This window comes from Taudactylus pleione, unplaced genomic scaffold (genome assembly GCF_031769625.1).
Source record: "Taudactylus pleione unplaced genomic scaffold, aTauple2 ptg000116l, whole genome shotgun sequence".
Taxonomy (NCBI): domain Eukaryota; kingdom Metazoa; phylum Chordata; class Amphibia; order Anura; family Myobatrachidae; genus Taudactylus; species Taudactylus pleione.
This window is the reverse complement of record NW_028284518.1, coordinates 12,358,845-12,375,679: the sequence shown is the minus strand read 5'-3', so window position 1 is coordinate 12,375,679 and position 16,835 is coordinate 12,358,845. Positions and strand designations below refer to the sequence as shown.

Below are 16,835 nucleotides of genomic sequence, written 5' to 3'. Positions count from 1 at the left end.
AAACCCCCACCCCCCAAGAACTAAATAAGCAATTGGATGTTTTGAATTAGCTTAAATAGTCCATAATACTCTCCTTCTGCAGCGCTGTCCTTCTCCTCTCCTTTCCCGACTGAAGTCTTCTGCCATCTTCTCCAGCAACATGAATGTGACCACTGTGTGTGTGAAGGGTGCTATCGGTGTCTGTCAGTGTGCGAGAGGTGCTGCTGGTGTCTGTAAGTGTGTCTGTGGGGGGGAGGTATATGTGTGCGTGCGTGTCCTGGCGGTGTGAGGAGCCTGCTGCAGCCGGAAGAGGTGCACCTGAACGCAGGTGAGTGTGACCCCATTTCCCCCCTGTGGGATTTTGCCCACAAAAATAATCTGCTACTAATATTTTTTTTATTGGATACTGCAGATGTTGGGAGCACCCATACCTGTGGTAATCCAAAATTGGTTGTGATGTCCGACTAATTTTTTGCATGCAAAAACTCATGACTAATTGAATATACCCTATAGATGTATCATACATTATTTATGAATGTGTCAATTGAAGATTGTATTTTTATAATTTCTTATTGACATTAAATTTGTAAAACCTTTTTTTTTTTGACTGTGATGTCAGTTATTATTTAATTATTCAATCAGAATCTTTTAAATGCTGTTTTATTTTTTATTTATTTTTAGTAATTTACTACTTGGTTTTCTTTGGAGAGTGGTTACCCTAAAAAATGGGCACACACACACTATATTACATATAAATCTATTAATTTTTTATTAGCTATATAAAACGTATTTCTCAAGTGGAGATTTTACTACCGAGCTGCCTATGAGCAATCTGCCATGGGGTATGTGCAGTGCCAGAACACGCAAGAACTAACTTGTGTTCAGCTCTTCATTGGCCGCAATGTTTGTACATTGCTAAGCTTGTGAGATGCAGCAACTGATGTGCAAATTAATAATACAAGTTAGCAGGCCCGCTGAGAGCTGCGGCGGGCCCGGGTAATTGGGGGTGTGGCCTAATCGTGAGAGGCGTGGCCACACCCCCTTCCCGGAAAAAAAAGATATGCAGCGCCACGCGCTGGGGAGAGGGGGCGCTCTGAGCCCCCTCAGCCTGGCGCAAAGCCAGGGGGGGCGCGGTCAGTGTGATCGCTCCCCCCACAGGCTTAGGAGACTGCTGTGGCTGCTGCTCAGCAGCCACGAGCAGTCTCCACTGCAGCTCAGCACACGCTGTGTGCTGGGCTGCTGTGAGGGAGGGGGAGCGGCGCCGGGCCCCTCAGGAAGCCCGGGCCTGGGTAATCTGTACCCGCTCCCCCCCCCTCTCAGCGCCCCTGAAAGTTAGCTTTATAAAGTTCTCCCAATTCATTTTTCTTGAATTATGGTCTTATATCTTTTTCACCTGTTATCCAAGGGCCTGACTCAGAGCTGTACGCTAATGCCACCACATTTGCTGTGCTAAAGTATGCATATATCGCAGACGCCAGGATTTGTACTGAGATGCTCACAGATGGCAAGAACGCAAATCCAAGTGGCTGCGTACAAAGACACAGAATTGGTTTCAGATTTTTCGATGATCAACCTTCTGAGTAACCCTGTGGTGGCACAGAATGGCAGTGTGCAGAGACGCCGGAGCCATTTTTATTGCGTATGGGATCTCAGATGTAGGTTATGACATGCACCAAAAACGGTCAAGACACACCTGCGTTTTGTGCCGCCACTCCCTTTCCCTCTCCCAAACTCTCCCTGTCAATCAAACTGCAAGTGACAACGGTAATGTACCTTAACACATGCGCAATGTGACTTAGATGCATGCGCAGATTACTAATAATCGCTCAACTGCGTAAATATATCAGCATTGTGAACATTAAGCCCCAGATCACTTATTATTCCTGATCCCATCATGTGCCACTATGTGTAAAAACATGAAGGATTTCTGTTGTTACTGATCCATTCATTAATTTGATAGGCTCATTTGAGCAATTAATACAGGATTGTTAGCACTGCACTATGCCATACATAGTGGGGTATTATCAAAGACTGGAGAGAGAAAATTGTGAGAGATAAAGTATTAACCAATCAGCTTCTAACTTACATTTTACAAGCTCTGTTTGAAAAATGAGTTAGGAGCTGATTGGTTAATACTTTTTCTATCACAATTTTCTCTCTCATCAAGCTTTGATACATAGGCCCCTATGTGAGCAATGATTGTCTTTATTAAAACAGGATGTAAATTATAATATTTATTTTTCTAAATAGTAAGCTCAAAATTATTGTAAGTAGAACATTAGTTTCCTAACTGCACAGGTCCAGTTGCCAAGGGAGCATCACAGGTAAGGTGAGGCAAGGCAAGACCTGGGCTGTCTGCTCTAATCGTGCCAGAAAGGCTCACTCATTTATTTGCATTAATAGGTTTAACTCTCTAAGTTCTGGGTGATGGGTCTAGTTTGTTTAATCTGTTTGCAACTTGCTAGTGTTTGATTAGTGATGTGATTTTATGTAGTGGCAGCCTGGCAATTTGCTGGATGACATGATGCATGCTTTTATTGTAAGACATGTTTCATTGACTTAGGCACCTGTGACCAATTTCTAAACTTTGAATTTAGCAGGTGTAATTCATTGTTAGAAGGGTTAGTTTAAGCAGCAGGGAAGGAAAACTTATATAGTAGTTCTCAAACATGGCGTATGGGATGTACAGTGCCTCGCACTCACCCTGCAAGAACAATGATAGGATGCTACTTTGTTGCAACAGGCTGTTACAGAAGCAGCAGCAGCAGCAGCCAGGGCGGCTCAGTAACACGTCCCCAGGAGATGAAACACGTGATGGTTCCTCTATCGGGGAGGGAGGGAGAGGACGCATGAGGGGGAGAGTAAACTGCAAAAAGTCCCTAACCTGCTCTACCTGCCTCCCCAGGTTCCCACTGCACCACCCATCCACCATCCTCCATACAGGTCAGCTGATCTACTTTTAGCCACTTGCTGCTCTTGAGGAGCAAGTGTGGAGGAAGGAAAGATAAGGTGAGACCTGTGAACTTTGCACATCCAGGCAGAATTCTTCCCTTAGCTCTGCAGGCTCTTCCTCTCATGCACTGCTGCTGCTGCTGTAGGATCTCCGCCCTGCTAAGTGCTAACCCTCACCTGCATGAGCACCTAAAGGGCTATCAGCTGAGGGAGCAGCAGCCCACGCCCCCCCGCCGTATCCTCACTGCATCACTCAGGGACGGTGGGACCACTCCTTTTATTCTAATGAAAATTTGGATGGAACTTTTTTTTTTCATGCCAATACATTTTGACCTTTGTAGTGGTGACATTTAACACAGAACCTTCCATCGAATAGAGCAGCAGTACAGGGATAGATTGCAGCTCGATTGGGGGAAAATCGCCATAAATGAGTGTTTATTGTTCACTTATCAACTTTCCATTAAACTGTTTAACAGCTTAGCAGAATCAACAGGTAGTTATAGTAATATTAATGTGAAAACACTTTGTATCACATTGCTTTTCTAATTCGCACGTTTTTAACAATTATCAATTAAAAGTGTGATGAAATGAAGGATAGTTTAAAAAAAAAGTTTTTTCTAAGTTGTGACCCAATGTAGAGAAGATGATGTTGCTTTTTTTCACCCTCCCCCACCTCCTCCTCTCTCCTCTGTCTCTCCGCCCTCTTTGACTCTCCTTCTCCTTCCTTGTTAAAGTCTCTCTACCAACCAGCTTTGAGCAGCAACAGCAGCAGCACCAAGAGCAGCATTTTGCCTGCAGGACCTGATGCTCATCCATATTAAACTGGCTGAGCTCAGGAATCCAGCCAGATCATCTCCTCCTAGAGCAAAGTTTATTTTTAACTAGCAAGCACCACCAGATCCTGGATGGTGCTGCTGTTAGCACTGTGGCCTCACGCAGACGGGACTATCAAACTTTCCCACTAACACATTAGAAAGAAAACCAACTTTTTTCACTTTTATATATTTTTTTTCTTCATTTTGTCATTCTTGTATTCCTATCCGGTATTACTTAATGGATCTTCCTGGTATTCAGCATATGAGATGAAGACATCCCTTGTAAGGTAAGTTAAGACAAAGTTTTCTACAACCTATTTAAAGTGTATTTTTGCGTCCTGCTGTGCATCTATTAACCTTATCCCTTCCAGAGAAGTAGGTCTGGGCTTTTAGGGCAGCAATTGGGCCAGTAATGTTAGTGGAGATGGGGGAAGTGTAGCTCTGTCTCTTCCTTTCTGGTAGCTCCTCTCTCCCTGTCCTCCTCTCTGCGTTTATTACATCCTCCATGTATCTTCCGTGTGTTCCCTTCTCATACCACTTGCTGTGTGTGTGAGAGAGGTGGGGGTGCATGCCTGTTGGCCTTGACAAACTTTCCACCCCTGGTAATTGTCAGGGAGAGGGCTGTTTTCCACTTGTGTGGATTATGAGACACTTCTAAAGCGGTGAGTGTGTATTTTTGTGCGTGGACCGAGCAGCATCTGCTCCGTGCTGTGTGTGTGACTCTGTATCAGGGGAGTCACACGTAGCAGCCACATCGTCGTCATGAGTACAGGAAGGAGACAGGCATCAGAGCAGAGATCATTGGGGGGATGTGGCGAGTTTAGTATAAGGTAGAAAAACTTTGTAAGTTTGTTTTTCTCACTTTGTGGGCTCTTTAGTAAGTTCCATGATCCTCCTCCCGGCATCCATTTCTGCTGCATAGATGTTCGTAGGCTGGGCTGCTCATCACTCGCTCACCCAGCACATCTTGTCTCCCCAAATAGTCACTTACTGGTAGTAGTATTTTAACGTAGTTTCCTTATTGTGCTTTTTTCCACCTGTAGTTATGTACATTCTATAGGAAACGTTTTATTTAATTCGATTTATTTGTATATATTTTCCCTTTTGAATGTCTCCCCTAAGTAGATAACTAGCCAGACTCGTCTCTAGGAGACTGTGACCTTAATGGTTGCTAAGAAGCATTAGTTTTGTCCCCACTACTGTGCGTCTCCTCCTCAGTGTTGCCTGGCTTTCTGGGAGGAGGATAGGGATGGAGTATATGAAATTATACTTTCTTTTCTGTACTTTTGCCAAGTTGATCTTTAATGTTCCTGTTATTGCTGCTGCTAGTGAAGGCACTCTCTCTTTTTGATGAGGATTGAAAAACTTTTTAAAGAGTTGTTTTTTTTTTTTTTTGGTCGTCTCTGTTTCCTCTTCCTCCTCATGCACTGAGATCAGTGTGCTGCCATTAGGCTTAATTGCAGTTGTGTCATTTGTAGTTTATTTTTTATTAAGATTTTAGTTTTGTGATGTATGTGTGTTGTTGTGCGTATATACGTACAAGATGGGTTGCAGTACTTTCTGTTGCTGTATGTTACTCTGTAAGGCATCCTTGATGAGTTATAAAAGAAGGAGGAGAAAGAGCATTTCTCCTGTCTCAGCAGATCTGTCCTCCCCTGCTCCTTACTGGTTAGGAGATAGAAGGAGCCCAGATCCGGATGAGCAGTTCACATTCCATTACGAAATTCTACACGGCTTAAGAGCCAGCACAGCAGCACCAACATACATACTGTGCACTAACTTAGGGGAGGGAAGTGTATCTGATGGAGGGTACTCACTCTCTGCTCACAGCTTAACCTCTCTATAGCTGAGCCATTTCATGCCTGATACTCTGACCTCCATGTTGGCATGTGACAGCAGTCTTGTATAATTACAGGGATAGCTTATAAAATTTTCCGACCACATTGACAGCCAGAATCATGATACTCACTTTGGGGATTTACTACAATACAAGTTCTTATAAGTTAGTTATTTAAGAAAAACGCAAGTCCTTAATCAATGCACATTGCGTAGGTTTCACTTAACTTTGAGTAGTACACTATATAATGTATGTATGTCGTATGGCCTTTGTATAGTTTACACCCATTCCATAACATAGAAATAGTTGTTGCCTGATGAAGTCTCATTTGCTGCTCCGTAGAAACGCATCCATCATGTTTCCTGGACAGCTCTGCTGTTTCATCTCTGGCACACCTTAGCCAGGTAGTGAGGATCAGTGATCAAGTTTTCCCTTGTTATATGTCTGTATTAATGTGCAGGAATACCCATTCCATCAGTTTGGATTACATTGTAGTTGTGCAACCTACTATCTTTGCTTCTTTACTTGTGTCAGGCAAGTCAAAGTCAGATGGGCTGAAGTTTGCATGTAACCCTTCCTTTGCCAGATGGAAGCTTAGATTATCTTTAGAGCCAGTCAGTGCTTAATCAGAGCAGCTAATGTCTTGTATCTAATCATGTAGCCCCATGGATGGCCTGTTAGGTGCATCGGTTGGTGGATGTTTGATAATTCGTTCAGTTCCAGGACAGCCTGCAGCCCATTAAGTGCTTTCCTGCCCTGAATGAGTTACAAGCCTGCAGATTTTTTTCCCTCTTGTTTGTTTTACATTTGTTGTAGGCATGCTGGGTGTGTAGAGGATGCTTCCATTTTCTCTGAGTAACCTGCATGTGTTGTACTTTCCTTACTGACCTTGTAGATATGTTGTTCTGTAGAATTGTGACACTTTGACTAAAATAAGTGAGCAGCTGGGGGTGGAAACGTGTGTGGTTTTATAAGGGTGGAAACCACAAACTTATCATGTGCCTGTCCTGGTGTTTTAACATGGCTTTTCCATGTACAAGAACATTTAGGAAAGGTTTTCTATCTAAAAAGAGCAGTTGGGTTTGTTTCTCTATAGGGAAGAAAAAACAAACAAAGTAAAGTCCTATTTAGATGGTGGTATTCATTATCCCTTTTAAAAGGAGGTGGTGCTCTGAAGGTCATTGGATAAGTGTTGCTAAGCAGCTAAACATAAGTGGGCTAAAATTAACCCTCATATCTTTGCAAAAGGCTAGATGCAGTTTTTTTTTGTCGTAAAAGTGTTTAGTTGGTTAAAAAATTATTGACTTGTGTCCATTGGATAGTAACCTTGGTGCTTTTAACTGATGTTGTTTGATGGTACAAGCAGTCTGTGTAAACAGGCAAATAAAGCTATGCCAGTAGCGTCACTTATTATGACACAAGGTATTTTGAATTATTATTATGTTAGTGGTGTTTTTAAATAAAAAGGTAAATTTAATTAGGTGTGAGTTGGATTCTGCGAGCCGTTCGTATGGCGAACTCGCATTTTGAATTCCATTTGCAATTCAATTCCAAAGTAGTTTTGATTTTTCAGAGAAAATTCTCTTTTGTGCACACCGCTCTGATAAGGTAGGAAAAATGTCGGTACACAGTACAGAGATCCTCTGGTACACCCTTGTCAATTACTAATTATACACTTTGAGGGGTTTAAATAGCATAATTTGTCCACTAAAGACCTGTTCATTTTAAGGTGAATTTCTTTAAAAGGCTCAATAATGGGTTAAATGATGCGGGACACGTACGAGGAGGTGTAAATGATGCGGGACAGGTACGGGGAGGTGTAAATGATGCAGCACAGGTATGGGAGGTGTAGATGATGCGGGATAGGTACAGGGAGGTGTAAATGATGTGGGACAGGTACGAGGAGGTGTAAATGATGCGGGACAGGTACGGGGAGGTGTAAATGATGCGGCACAGGTACGAGGAGGTGTAAATGATGTGGGACAGGTACGGGGAGGTGTAAATGATGAGGGACAGGTACGGGGAGGTGTAAATGATGAGGGACAGGTACAGGGAGGTGTAAATGATGAGGGACAGGTACGGGGAGGTGTAAATGATGCGTTATGGTGAGGAGTAAATGATGAGGTACAGGGAGGTGTAAATGGTGAGGGACAGGTATGTGGTGGTATAAATATGTGGAACAGATATGTAAAGGTGCCTAAACACATGGAGATTTTACCCGATCTGGCTGATGCCGATGCATTGGAACAACAAATTGTGTAAAATATGCCCAAATCGTGAGTCCCCACTCACGATCTCGATGCGATGCGTGTCCCCACAGGTCGCACATCGCTTCTTCAGATCTATCGTGCTGTAGGGAGATCTGATAATCACAATGCACGATGCATTGGATAGTTTAGGAGGCACAATAGATTGTGTGCCAAATTGGCAGCTTTTTCAGGCCAAATTGTGTCCACGACTGCCGGGGAGCTCCCAGGGAGAGTTCAGGGGAAAATTGTACACATCGTGGGATTGTGAGCACATCGCTATGTGTGTAGGCACCTTTAAGGTGTTGTATTGATGGGAAAAGGGTTTTTGAACCTGCAGATGAGAGGTAAAGGTATTTATTCCAACTCTTTACAAACTTGTATAAAAAACAATGAAAAATTAGTATACAGACATTTTTCTGTACCCCAAAATGCTGGAAAGACTAATTTGATGAAAAACACTTGCTTGCTATCATTTTATCACCGTTAATAAAAAGTGCAAAAGTCAGCTGTTACCTCCAGTAATTTTCTTTATGGTCACTGACATAATTTTATATATGGTCCTGCTGTCTCAGTTGTCCCTTTTTTGTGGTCCAGGATGTTTTTCCCTTTTCTTCATGCACTTCTCCCATTTTGTAGAAAACTTGCACAACCTCTCCAAGTACAGTGAATTGGTTTTTCTTTATTGAATGTCGCATTTCTCGGGTGCGCGCATTGAAGTAATGTATGCGTGTTTCATGCAACAAACTTGTTTTTGCAAATTCGCTACTAATTTTGACCCCATAGTATATAGTACAATAACCTGACTAAAATTACAGTGTTGTGGTTTTATTGTTTGTTTTGTTTTTTTTATTGTATTTTGGTATTTTTGTTATGAAGAAAGGATATATATATAATTGACATATGATGAAAGTACACAAGGTTAATACTCACATAATGCAAAATTGGGATATCGAGGACCATTATCCAGATGTTGGTGCTGCTGCTAGTGGTGTATTTTTTTTTTTTTTGTATTTTACATGCCAGGCCTCCATAGTGATAGGCTTGGAGTTACTTGTTTGGAGACTAAAGGTGCCTACACACATAGCGATGTGAGCCTGAATTGGCATCATTTTGGTCAGGGTCCTATGGGGCTGTGAGCACTTTTATGCAATTTCGGGCTGCTGTAAAGTGCAGCCATTGTTGCAATGACTAGCACCTGTGAGATCATCGTGGCTAATTAGATTGAGCCCTAAGATGTTCAAACCTCAAATAACTCCTTGTTATACATTTCCTACCCCCCACACTCCCAGCATTGTAGGAGTTAAGCAGTCCGTGTGTACAATGTGTCTGCTTAAAAGAAGACTTTGCCCACCAGGTTTATTACCTGCCAGTCTACAGAGACAAAAAAAAGTCAATGAATCATTGTTCTAACATGCTGTAAAGGGTGGGACATTTTCCTGATCCTGTTATCTGCAATCAGGTAAAGGATGTAGGTTTCACACAAAGATGGAGGTGTGGAGAGCGTGGCTTTGTTGAATAGTGTACTTCATCTCATGTCATTCTTGTTTAATCATTTAGAGTGTTTTCACACATCTGGATCTTATGCCATTTGCATGAAAAAATCATAAAAAAAACAAATAGGAATTAATGGAATCATTCACTGATGCTGATAAATGCGTCACATTGAGGCAGTTATGCTGCGTCACATTTGCATGGACAATACATCTGATTATGAGAAGTTTTTCCTACCAAAAGACAGGTACCAAAGTGTGAACACGCTCTTACACATTACACACCAGCACGGAGGACTGATGCTGAGAGAAGATGGCATAGTAGCTGTATATTCTAGTCCTACGGTGACCATCTCTACATTGGCAGTTTTGTTACTAAAATATTAAGAAAATAAATAAATGATCACAATGGGGAAATTAGCCAATATGCTACTTATAATAAAAATAAAAAGTGCTTAAAGCCACCATACACATTTCGATATAGCAGCCGATCCGACGGATTGGTACGATATCGCTGCTATATCGTACCGTGTGTGGGCATTATATCGGAAAGTGCGCGCTCCCGTGGGATCGTCCATCGCAGCTCCAGATCTTACATGCTGCTCACAAGATCTGGTTATGCGCTGTACGATCCCATGCAGCGCTATGCGGGGGGGAGGGGGGACCGGAATGTCGGGTTTTCGGGCATCGGATCGCTCCGTGTGTGGGGACTGCCCGATATGTTGGCCATTGAATTGGCTGTCGCATCGCAAGGTGCATATCGCACCGTGTATGGTGGCCTTTAGTTGTACAGTAAATTTACAACCATTGCTTTTGTTTTCAACCAATATCACAACCGGAAATAACAAACGTCTGTGAATTTCATATCCATTCTAGTGGGGCTATTCATATATGTGCAACTGGATAGAATGAGGCTGATGCAGAGTGGAACGTGCGCCTGTTTGAGTATTGTTTTTGCATTGTGTATGCACCAGATCTGAGCGTATGCAAATATGGGCAAACAAGAGTCTTGCGCATTGCAATCACATCTACATTACAACTGAAAAGGCATAACTGGGCTTTTCACATAGGCATGGTAACGGAACTGCGAGCCTAAAGTGTAAATTCGCTTGGTGTATCATTATCGGCAAGTATAAACTGGTGAAAGTGCGCCCTGATGAGTATCGAGTCAAACGTACGGATAGGGGACGGGAGCACCACAATATACGTACAAGTCGGTATGCACGTGAATGTCTGTATTTCTGTGCATGCAATCCGGGGGAGAACATAAAAATTATTTGCTTTCAACTCTGCATCAGCCCCATGGGCTCAACTGTATGCAGTGTTCTGATTACATACATAGGAGAGAACTTTCTATCTAAAATTATATTTGTTTTCTAGAAATAAAAAGGCATCCTGGGAGTTTTGTACCAGAATTTTGTGCATTGTATTAAGTGTATGTACAGGTAGGATTAAATGTATGGTCATCCATGCAAAGTTGTTCATTGGTTTACTATTTTTAAAGGTCATATGAAGGTGAAATCCAGGAGTTTATTCCTGTAGATACGAGTCCAAAAAACTGACTGTATACTTTCTTGACCTAGATCTCTGTATTAACTGTTATTTCTGGAGGAACCTTTAAATATTATATTTGACTAAGACAATGTTATAGAATATCAGTAGCCTTCTGAGTTGTAGTTATAGCAGATACATCATTCCCTAATAGGCATATTGAAGGGCACCATGTGAAACTTGCATCTTGATTGTTTGTATGCTATATAAGGATATCTGTGCAAACAAACGGGAGGAGATAAACTGCTGATCTTGTAGGTTAATTGGTTATGGCTTCATCGCCATTAATAATCTAATGTAGAAGGATAAAGAATGGTGACAGCAGATGTGATATAATTGGAGATTAACTACAGACAATTCTGGAGAGCTGTGCGATCTGTCTGACACTTTCCAAGTTCCAAGACCAGTATAACCCCTCTATCTGCTCTTTTTGGTTCTCATATAGGCAAATATGCTCTTTCCACTTTTTTAAATTGTGGCCTGCATCTTATGTAAACGTAAAGCAGTGATCATCTGCAAAGTGTTTGTGTATTAAGAAAAGGCTCATTATTGGGATTTGGGACCAACATGTTTTATTTGCTCAAGAACATTAAGTCAGAAACTTTGCCAATTACTCTTTATTGAGTTTTGTGTGACCTCATAATAAGTAAATGGGATCTACTATAGCACAGTGGCAGTAAAAATGTGTGATTATTTTTTTTTTATCTGGCCTGGCAGGATCCTTCATGTGATGGTGTTCTTGGTATAATCTGTTGTTATTGAAATTCTATTTGGCTGCCTTGTGTCTCTCTCTGCTTCAGCGTATGTGTGAAAATTTTGACTATTTTCTTTGTGGTACCTTGTTAATTTTCTATATCCTCAATAAACAATAGACTTTTAAGAAGAAAAAAATAAGGAAAAACCTCAGAAAATAATGCAAGGATAAAAGGGTGAACATTTTTCGTTGCTAGGAGAGAGTGCAACTGCATGGTATATACAATGTTAAAAATTTATATATCTTTTTAGAATAAAAACATTCCGGAGTAGTTTGTTTTTACTGGAGTCTGTTCGCAGTCCCGCCATTAGACAAAGGTAGATCTCAGTGAAAAGGTGCATCAGACAAAAGCAGTGGGTTACGGGTGGAGACTGTTTGCTCAGGGTGATTCAAATAAGAAAAGCTTGGAGAGCCTAAAAGCCTCAGTAGATTTAAACGGACCAGGTATTTGAATAGCTTGACTAGGATTCACCTGCAGATACCAGACTTTTATGATGATCTTGTTAATGGGAGTGGAGAAATCCTATTGAAAAACCCCTCTGGCATTACTGCTATTTTTTTTATTTTTAAGTCCGTTTCTGGTTGTCAGATAAACTTAAGTGATTCAAGTAATTTTAATTTGTGAGTTTGCACTGTATGAAAAACTAATGGAATATATGTCTGATGGCAATAAAGTGTATATTGAGAAAATGCTTTTGTATGTATACATACAATCTCTTCACACCCTGTCAGGACAGGATAATTTTTTGGGGAACAGTATATGTGATAAGTTGCTTGCAGCTTAAAAGAAAAAGAAAAACTATGTTAATTTTAAATTTGTAAATAAAGATAATGACAACTTGCTGGATCTTTGTCTGTAACAGATGTCCACAGTGTCTGAAACCATCTTCCTAGATTAGCCTTACACAGGGTACACGCCTGCATCCTCTACAGGCTGCAGTTAGCCACATGGTAACGTTTAGGACCTCTGGTTTCCATAGCAAACAGAGCAGCTGAAACAGAGCGCCTTGTGGATTTACCTGCTCTTCTTGTTGCCAAGGCTAATGATGCAATGAATTGGGATCCTCTTTTGTTAATTAAATTAAGTTTACGTCTGAGACACTCAATCTGGAGGTAGAATGAGCTGGGATGGAGTTTCAACATTCGAATGCCCATTTGAGTTATATCAGATTTTAAATACAAAATGTTGGCTCGGATGTAACTTTTGGTGCAAATGTGTAAATAAATCGAACAAACAAGTGTTTCTTTTTGGAGGGGAGGGTGGATGTGGAGGACTCAAAACTACCAAAGTATGCATTATTAAAAAAAATAGCGCTTACAAAAAATATTTTCCACGATAATAAGCAACACATTTTCATGTTAGAATTCAGTTAAAATATGCACTAAATATACCTTGCTATGGGAGCCTATTTGTGTAAGGCATCATGTCCTCTGGTGTATTAAATGTGTGACACACTTAATATACCAGCATGGCACTTCTGTTTTTTTTTTTTTTTGTGTTTGCCATGTTTTAAATGCATTTCGAAGACTCTTAAGAAATCACACGTATAAAATGTGTTTGTATATCACAGTTAATGTAAAAAAAATTAAAAACCAATGGGTATGTTTCTTTAAACTTAATAAATGAAGCATACAGTCCATTGATAATATTTGCCCTGATAGTGGTAGTGTGTTTTCTTGTCCAATGGAGATTAGAGATCTATTAAGCAGAGCTCAGCCCAATTAGTAGAAGTCTACACAAGAAAGACTTGAATATAGGGTATTCTGTTACATATGCTGTACAATATGCTGACAAAGATTACATGCATTTAGGGGTGAATTTAATAGGGTGTGAGTTATTAAAAGTGCAAATGTTTTTGGCAGTTCAGCCGCAGGTTTTAAAGCGGCAATATTTTTAAGGCAAACCAGCTTGAATCACCAAAAAACTCGATTGCATTCCTCAATTCAGAGGTTCAGATCTGTTCATGTATATACTTTGTGGTTTGTTTGTTTTTGCTTCTACTCCATTGCCAAATTGGGCAACCTGCATGCATTGGCACACTGATAGTCTCCATACACCTCCAGCGGTTACAGTGCTACTCCCCCTTTATTTCCTTCAGTGACTATAAAAAGGATGATGATTAGTGATTTTTGTTTGCACTTTTCCAAAACTTTAAAATAAGTAAAATACTAATACTGCTGAGCAGGATTCATTTATATTATTGTATTTATTTTTAATTTAAAATTGTTAAAATATGGTACTAGGTGGCCTTTATAATAAGCTAGATCTTGATTACATCTAAAGGTAGGTACACACCTAGCAGATATAGATAGATTGAGTGATCTGCAGATATATCTGTAGATGATCGTTCAGTGTATATGAACGACCATCATCTTCCAGGCAGCCTGGGGCCCCGCTGGCCAGGGGGGGTCCGCCCCCCTCCCCATAGCTGCCGCTGCATGTGTACCGGCGATCGGCTGTTCACCCATACACACTTGCTGATGGACAGATATATCTGTCCACCGGCTGTGCAGCACAGCCGACGCGATATGTCTGTGGACGACGTCGTTCACAGATATATTGCTGGTAGACACTGGCCGACGGGCACCAGATATTTTGGCCAATCAATTGATCGGCCAATATATCTGTCAGTGTGTGTACCCAGTTTAACTTGTTTGTTGAAAGAAAATGACACCAGTGCTACAGTATTGCTTACTTTTGTGGAGGACAGAAAGGGTCTATGCCCACTGCAGAAGGCATTCTATTATACTGGTGAAGCTGTAGTTGGCATCAGTGTAAGTGTTTTGCATCCATACCTGAACTAGTGGTAAACATGCAAGTACAATATAAAAGTCCCAAGCCTGGTTATACATACTTTACATTGTCCTAGTACCAAGTTGTCTTTTTTTTTGAGATGCTCTAATTAAGTGTTTTTGTTTTTTCCTTTAATCCGCTTTTAGTCCACTCTAGAAAAAAATATATCTTCCTGTGTGAAATAGTCACCATATTTGCCATATTGCTAATCAAAAATTGGATTTCATCTTGTCTCCCCTGATATCATGAACCACTGCTCTGTAGCAACTTAAATGCCATTTGGATAGGTATAATTGCTTAGCTAGAAAAGGCACTACTGGCTCCTGGCCTGATGAGATTATCCACAGGCCTATTCTCTTTTCTTCTTCTTCTTTCTACTGAAGAAACCTTGTCAGAATCTCCTGCTGATAACTGGCTAAAATATTTACTTGACCACAATCTTCCCTTCCGCTAGACTGGCCCTGACACCACTTATTTAGGGCTTTGTCTGAAACCAGGAACAAAAATCACCCTCCCACTATTGATAGTCTTTTATCTTCAGCATTATCTGTGGTTATTAGCAAGTCACTGCCACAGCCCTCCTCACTGAGAGCCTGCAGTCTTCTGTCCCATCCTGGTCCAGGTGTATGTGCAGGCATGTTCTACATTCCTATCCCACAGCTGGCAGGAGAACCCAGGTCAGTGAAACATTGTGTCTGATAGAATAAAAGTGTTGCTGTACTTTTGTTTTTATATTTCTCCAAAATATGACTGCATTTGTAACAAGAAAATGACATGCTCATGGCATTGATCTGGATAAAGTTACATCATGCTTCTAAGCTAGTTGGATGTCTTGTAGAGGATGTTGGTCAGTAGCTAATGATCTGGACCGCCCGCCTCTCTTCCTGTTTGGCAACTCATTTCCCTTGATGAGGACTTTTTCCTTCAGGATTTAGATATCTGGATCCTACAACTTATTTCCTAGCATGTTTGTTTAAACTCTTTACTAAGACTTGAGATATAGCTATATATAGTTTGTAATACATAAGTGTTTGCTTGCTGAAATTCCTCAAACGTTGCATTAGATGTGCACAGTAGAATTGAATTCTAAGGTATCGAAATATACAGGTTAATTGTAGTAATATTGGATGCTATAATTCTAAAACCTATGATAACAAAATTTCTGAACCTCATCGGTAGCATCTGCCTTAATTCACAGTACTTGCTTTCCTAGAAATTCCAATGTTTGCCGCTTTCTTAGGTGTTACAGGACCTTTCTTCTGTATTTTCTGGCAGAGAGGGGGTTAAAGCACTGCCAGTAAGAAGTGTGTGTGCCTGCAGGGGGGGGGGGGGGGGGGTTGCTTTCGTGAACTTTCACTCCTACTTGCAAAACCCTAGCAGTGCACCCCCCCTCCCCATTTCCCCACCCCACCTCAGGAGCATAGCAGGTAAATCCCTTCACAAGATGGTAACAAGATGCTGGAAAGGTAACTTATACATCAGTGCCAGATTTCAGAACTGGTTCATCACCAGCACGCACATTTACTTATGTGCTGCTTCTGAAACTCTAAACAAGTGCCTTGCCTTCCAAATCTGTGTAATGCTCCCAGGTTTTGTTCTAGCAGTTACAAACAAGGACTCTGATGGGTGTTGGTTCATCATTTCATCATCTGATCCTGGAAAGAGAGGATGTGCTGTGATCCAAGATGTGTGTGTATATAAATGTCCACTTAATTCACATCATGGGAAGACTTTGTACACACACATTTTCTTGTTTTGTTAAATCATAAAGGCCTACCATGTACTATAATTACAATAGACACGGAGGGCTCTAGACAATGTTGTCTTACATATAAACTGGTCAGGGATGGGAATCGCTGTGTGTGTGTGTGTGTGTGTGTGTGTGTGTGTGTGTGTGTTTTATATAATCAGAGTATTGGCTTTATCAGTATACTGTACACTACCTTTTCCCCCAAACACCAGGCTATGTGTAGTATTTACATTGCTGCTCCTTACTTTTACATCACTTGGATTGTCCCATCAACGTAGCTGCTAAGGAAAAATTCTGTAATCTCCATGCATCTCATAGGAAGTCTATTTATTCCTCTAGTTACTTTCAATCTGTTTTTCATTTATTTTTTCTTTCTCCATAAAGTAGCAAATTTGAAGATTACATTAGTGCGTTGGGTTTTATTTATTGTTTTGCCAGTGTGTGTGTGTGTGTGTGTGTTGCATTGTTTTACTACATTACCATATAATATTTAAGAAGTGCTGGTTTGGCTATAATATTGTGACTTTGAGACTGCTAATAGATGCTAATGAATTGCAGAAACCTAAAGTGACCTCGTGCTGATTGGGACAGAGAGCTGGCACTCACTGATGGAAAACCAGGTATGGATGGACTACATTTTACTCCTCCCCACCCCTTTCTCTAC

General features: G+C 41.0%; 1 protein-coding gene and 1 long non-coding RNA gene across 6 annotated transcripts in view; one reads left to right on the top strand and one right to left on the bottom strand.

The window, feature by feature from the left end:
* LOC148524771 (uncharacterized) overlaps nucleotides 1-3,081 on the bottom strand; it is a 39,910-nt gene extending 36,829 nt beyond the window's left edge. Inside the window, exon 1 of the long non-coding RNA XR_015878340.1 lies at nucleotides 2,996-3,081. This is a non-coding gene — a long non-coding RNA (uncharacterized LOC148524771). The remainder of the gene's footprint in view (nucleotides 1-2,995) is intronic.
* RREB1 (ras responsive element binding protein 1) overlaps nucleotides 2,878-16,835 on the top strand; it is a 91,408-nt gene continuing 77,450 nt past the window's right edge. For 3 of the 5 annotated variants that reach the window (XM_088471690.1, XM_088471685.1, XM_088471691.1), the window contains exons 1-2: nucleotides 3,668-4,033; nucleotides 16,730-16,791. In XM_088471690.1, the coding sequence (XP_088327816.1) occupies nucleotides 16,780-16,791 (12 nt within the window). In that variant the 5' untranslated portion in view covers nucleotides 3,668-4,033; nucleotides 16,730-16,779. Of the gene's footprint in view, nucleotides 2,989-3,667; nucleotides 4,034-16,729; nucleotides 16,792-16,835 lie in introns of those variants that run through there. The other 2 variants (XM_088471687.1, XM_088471689.1) reach the window with 2 other exon arrangements.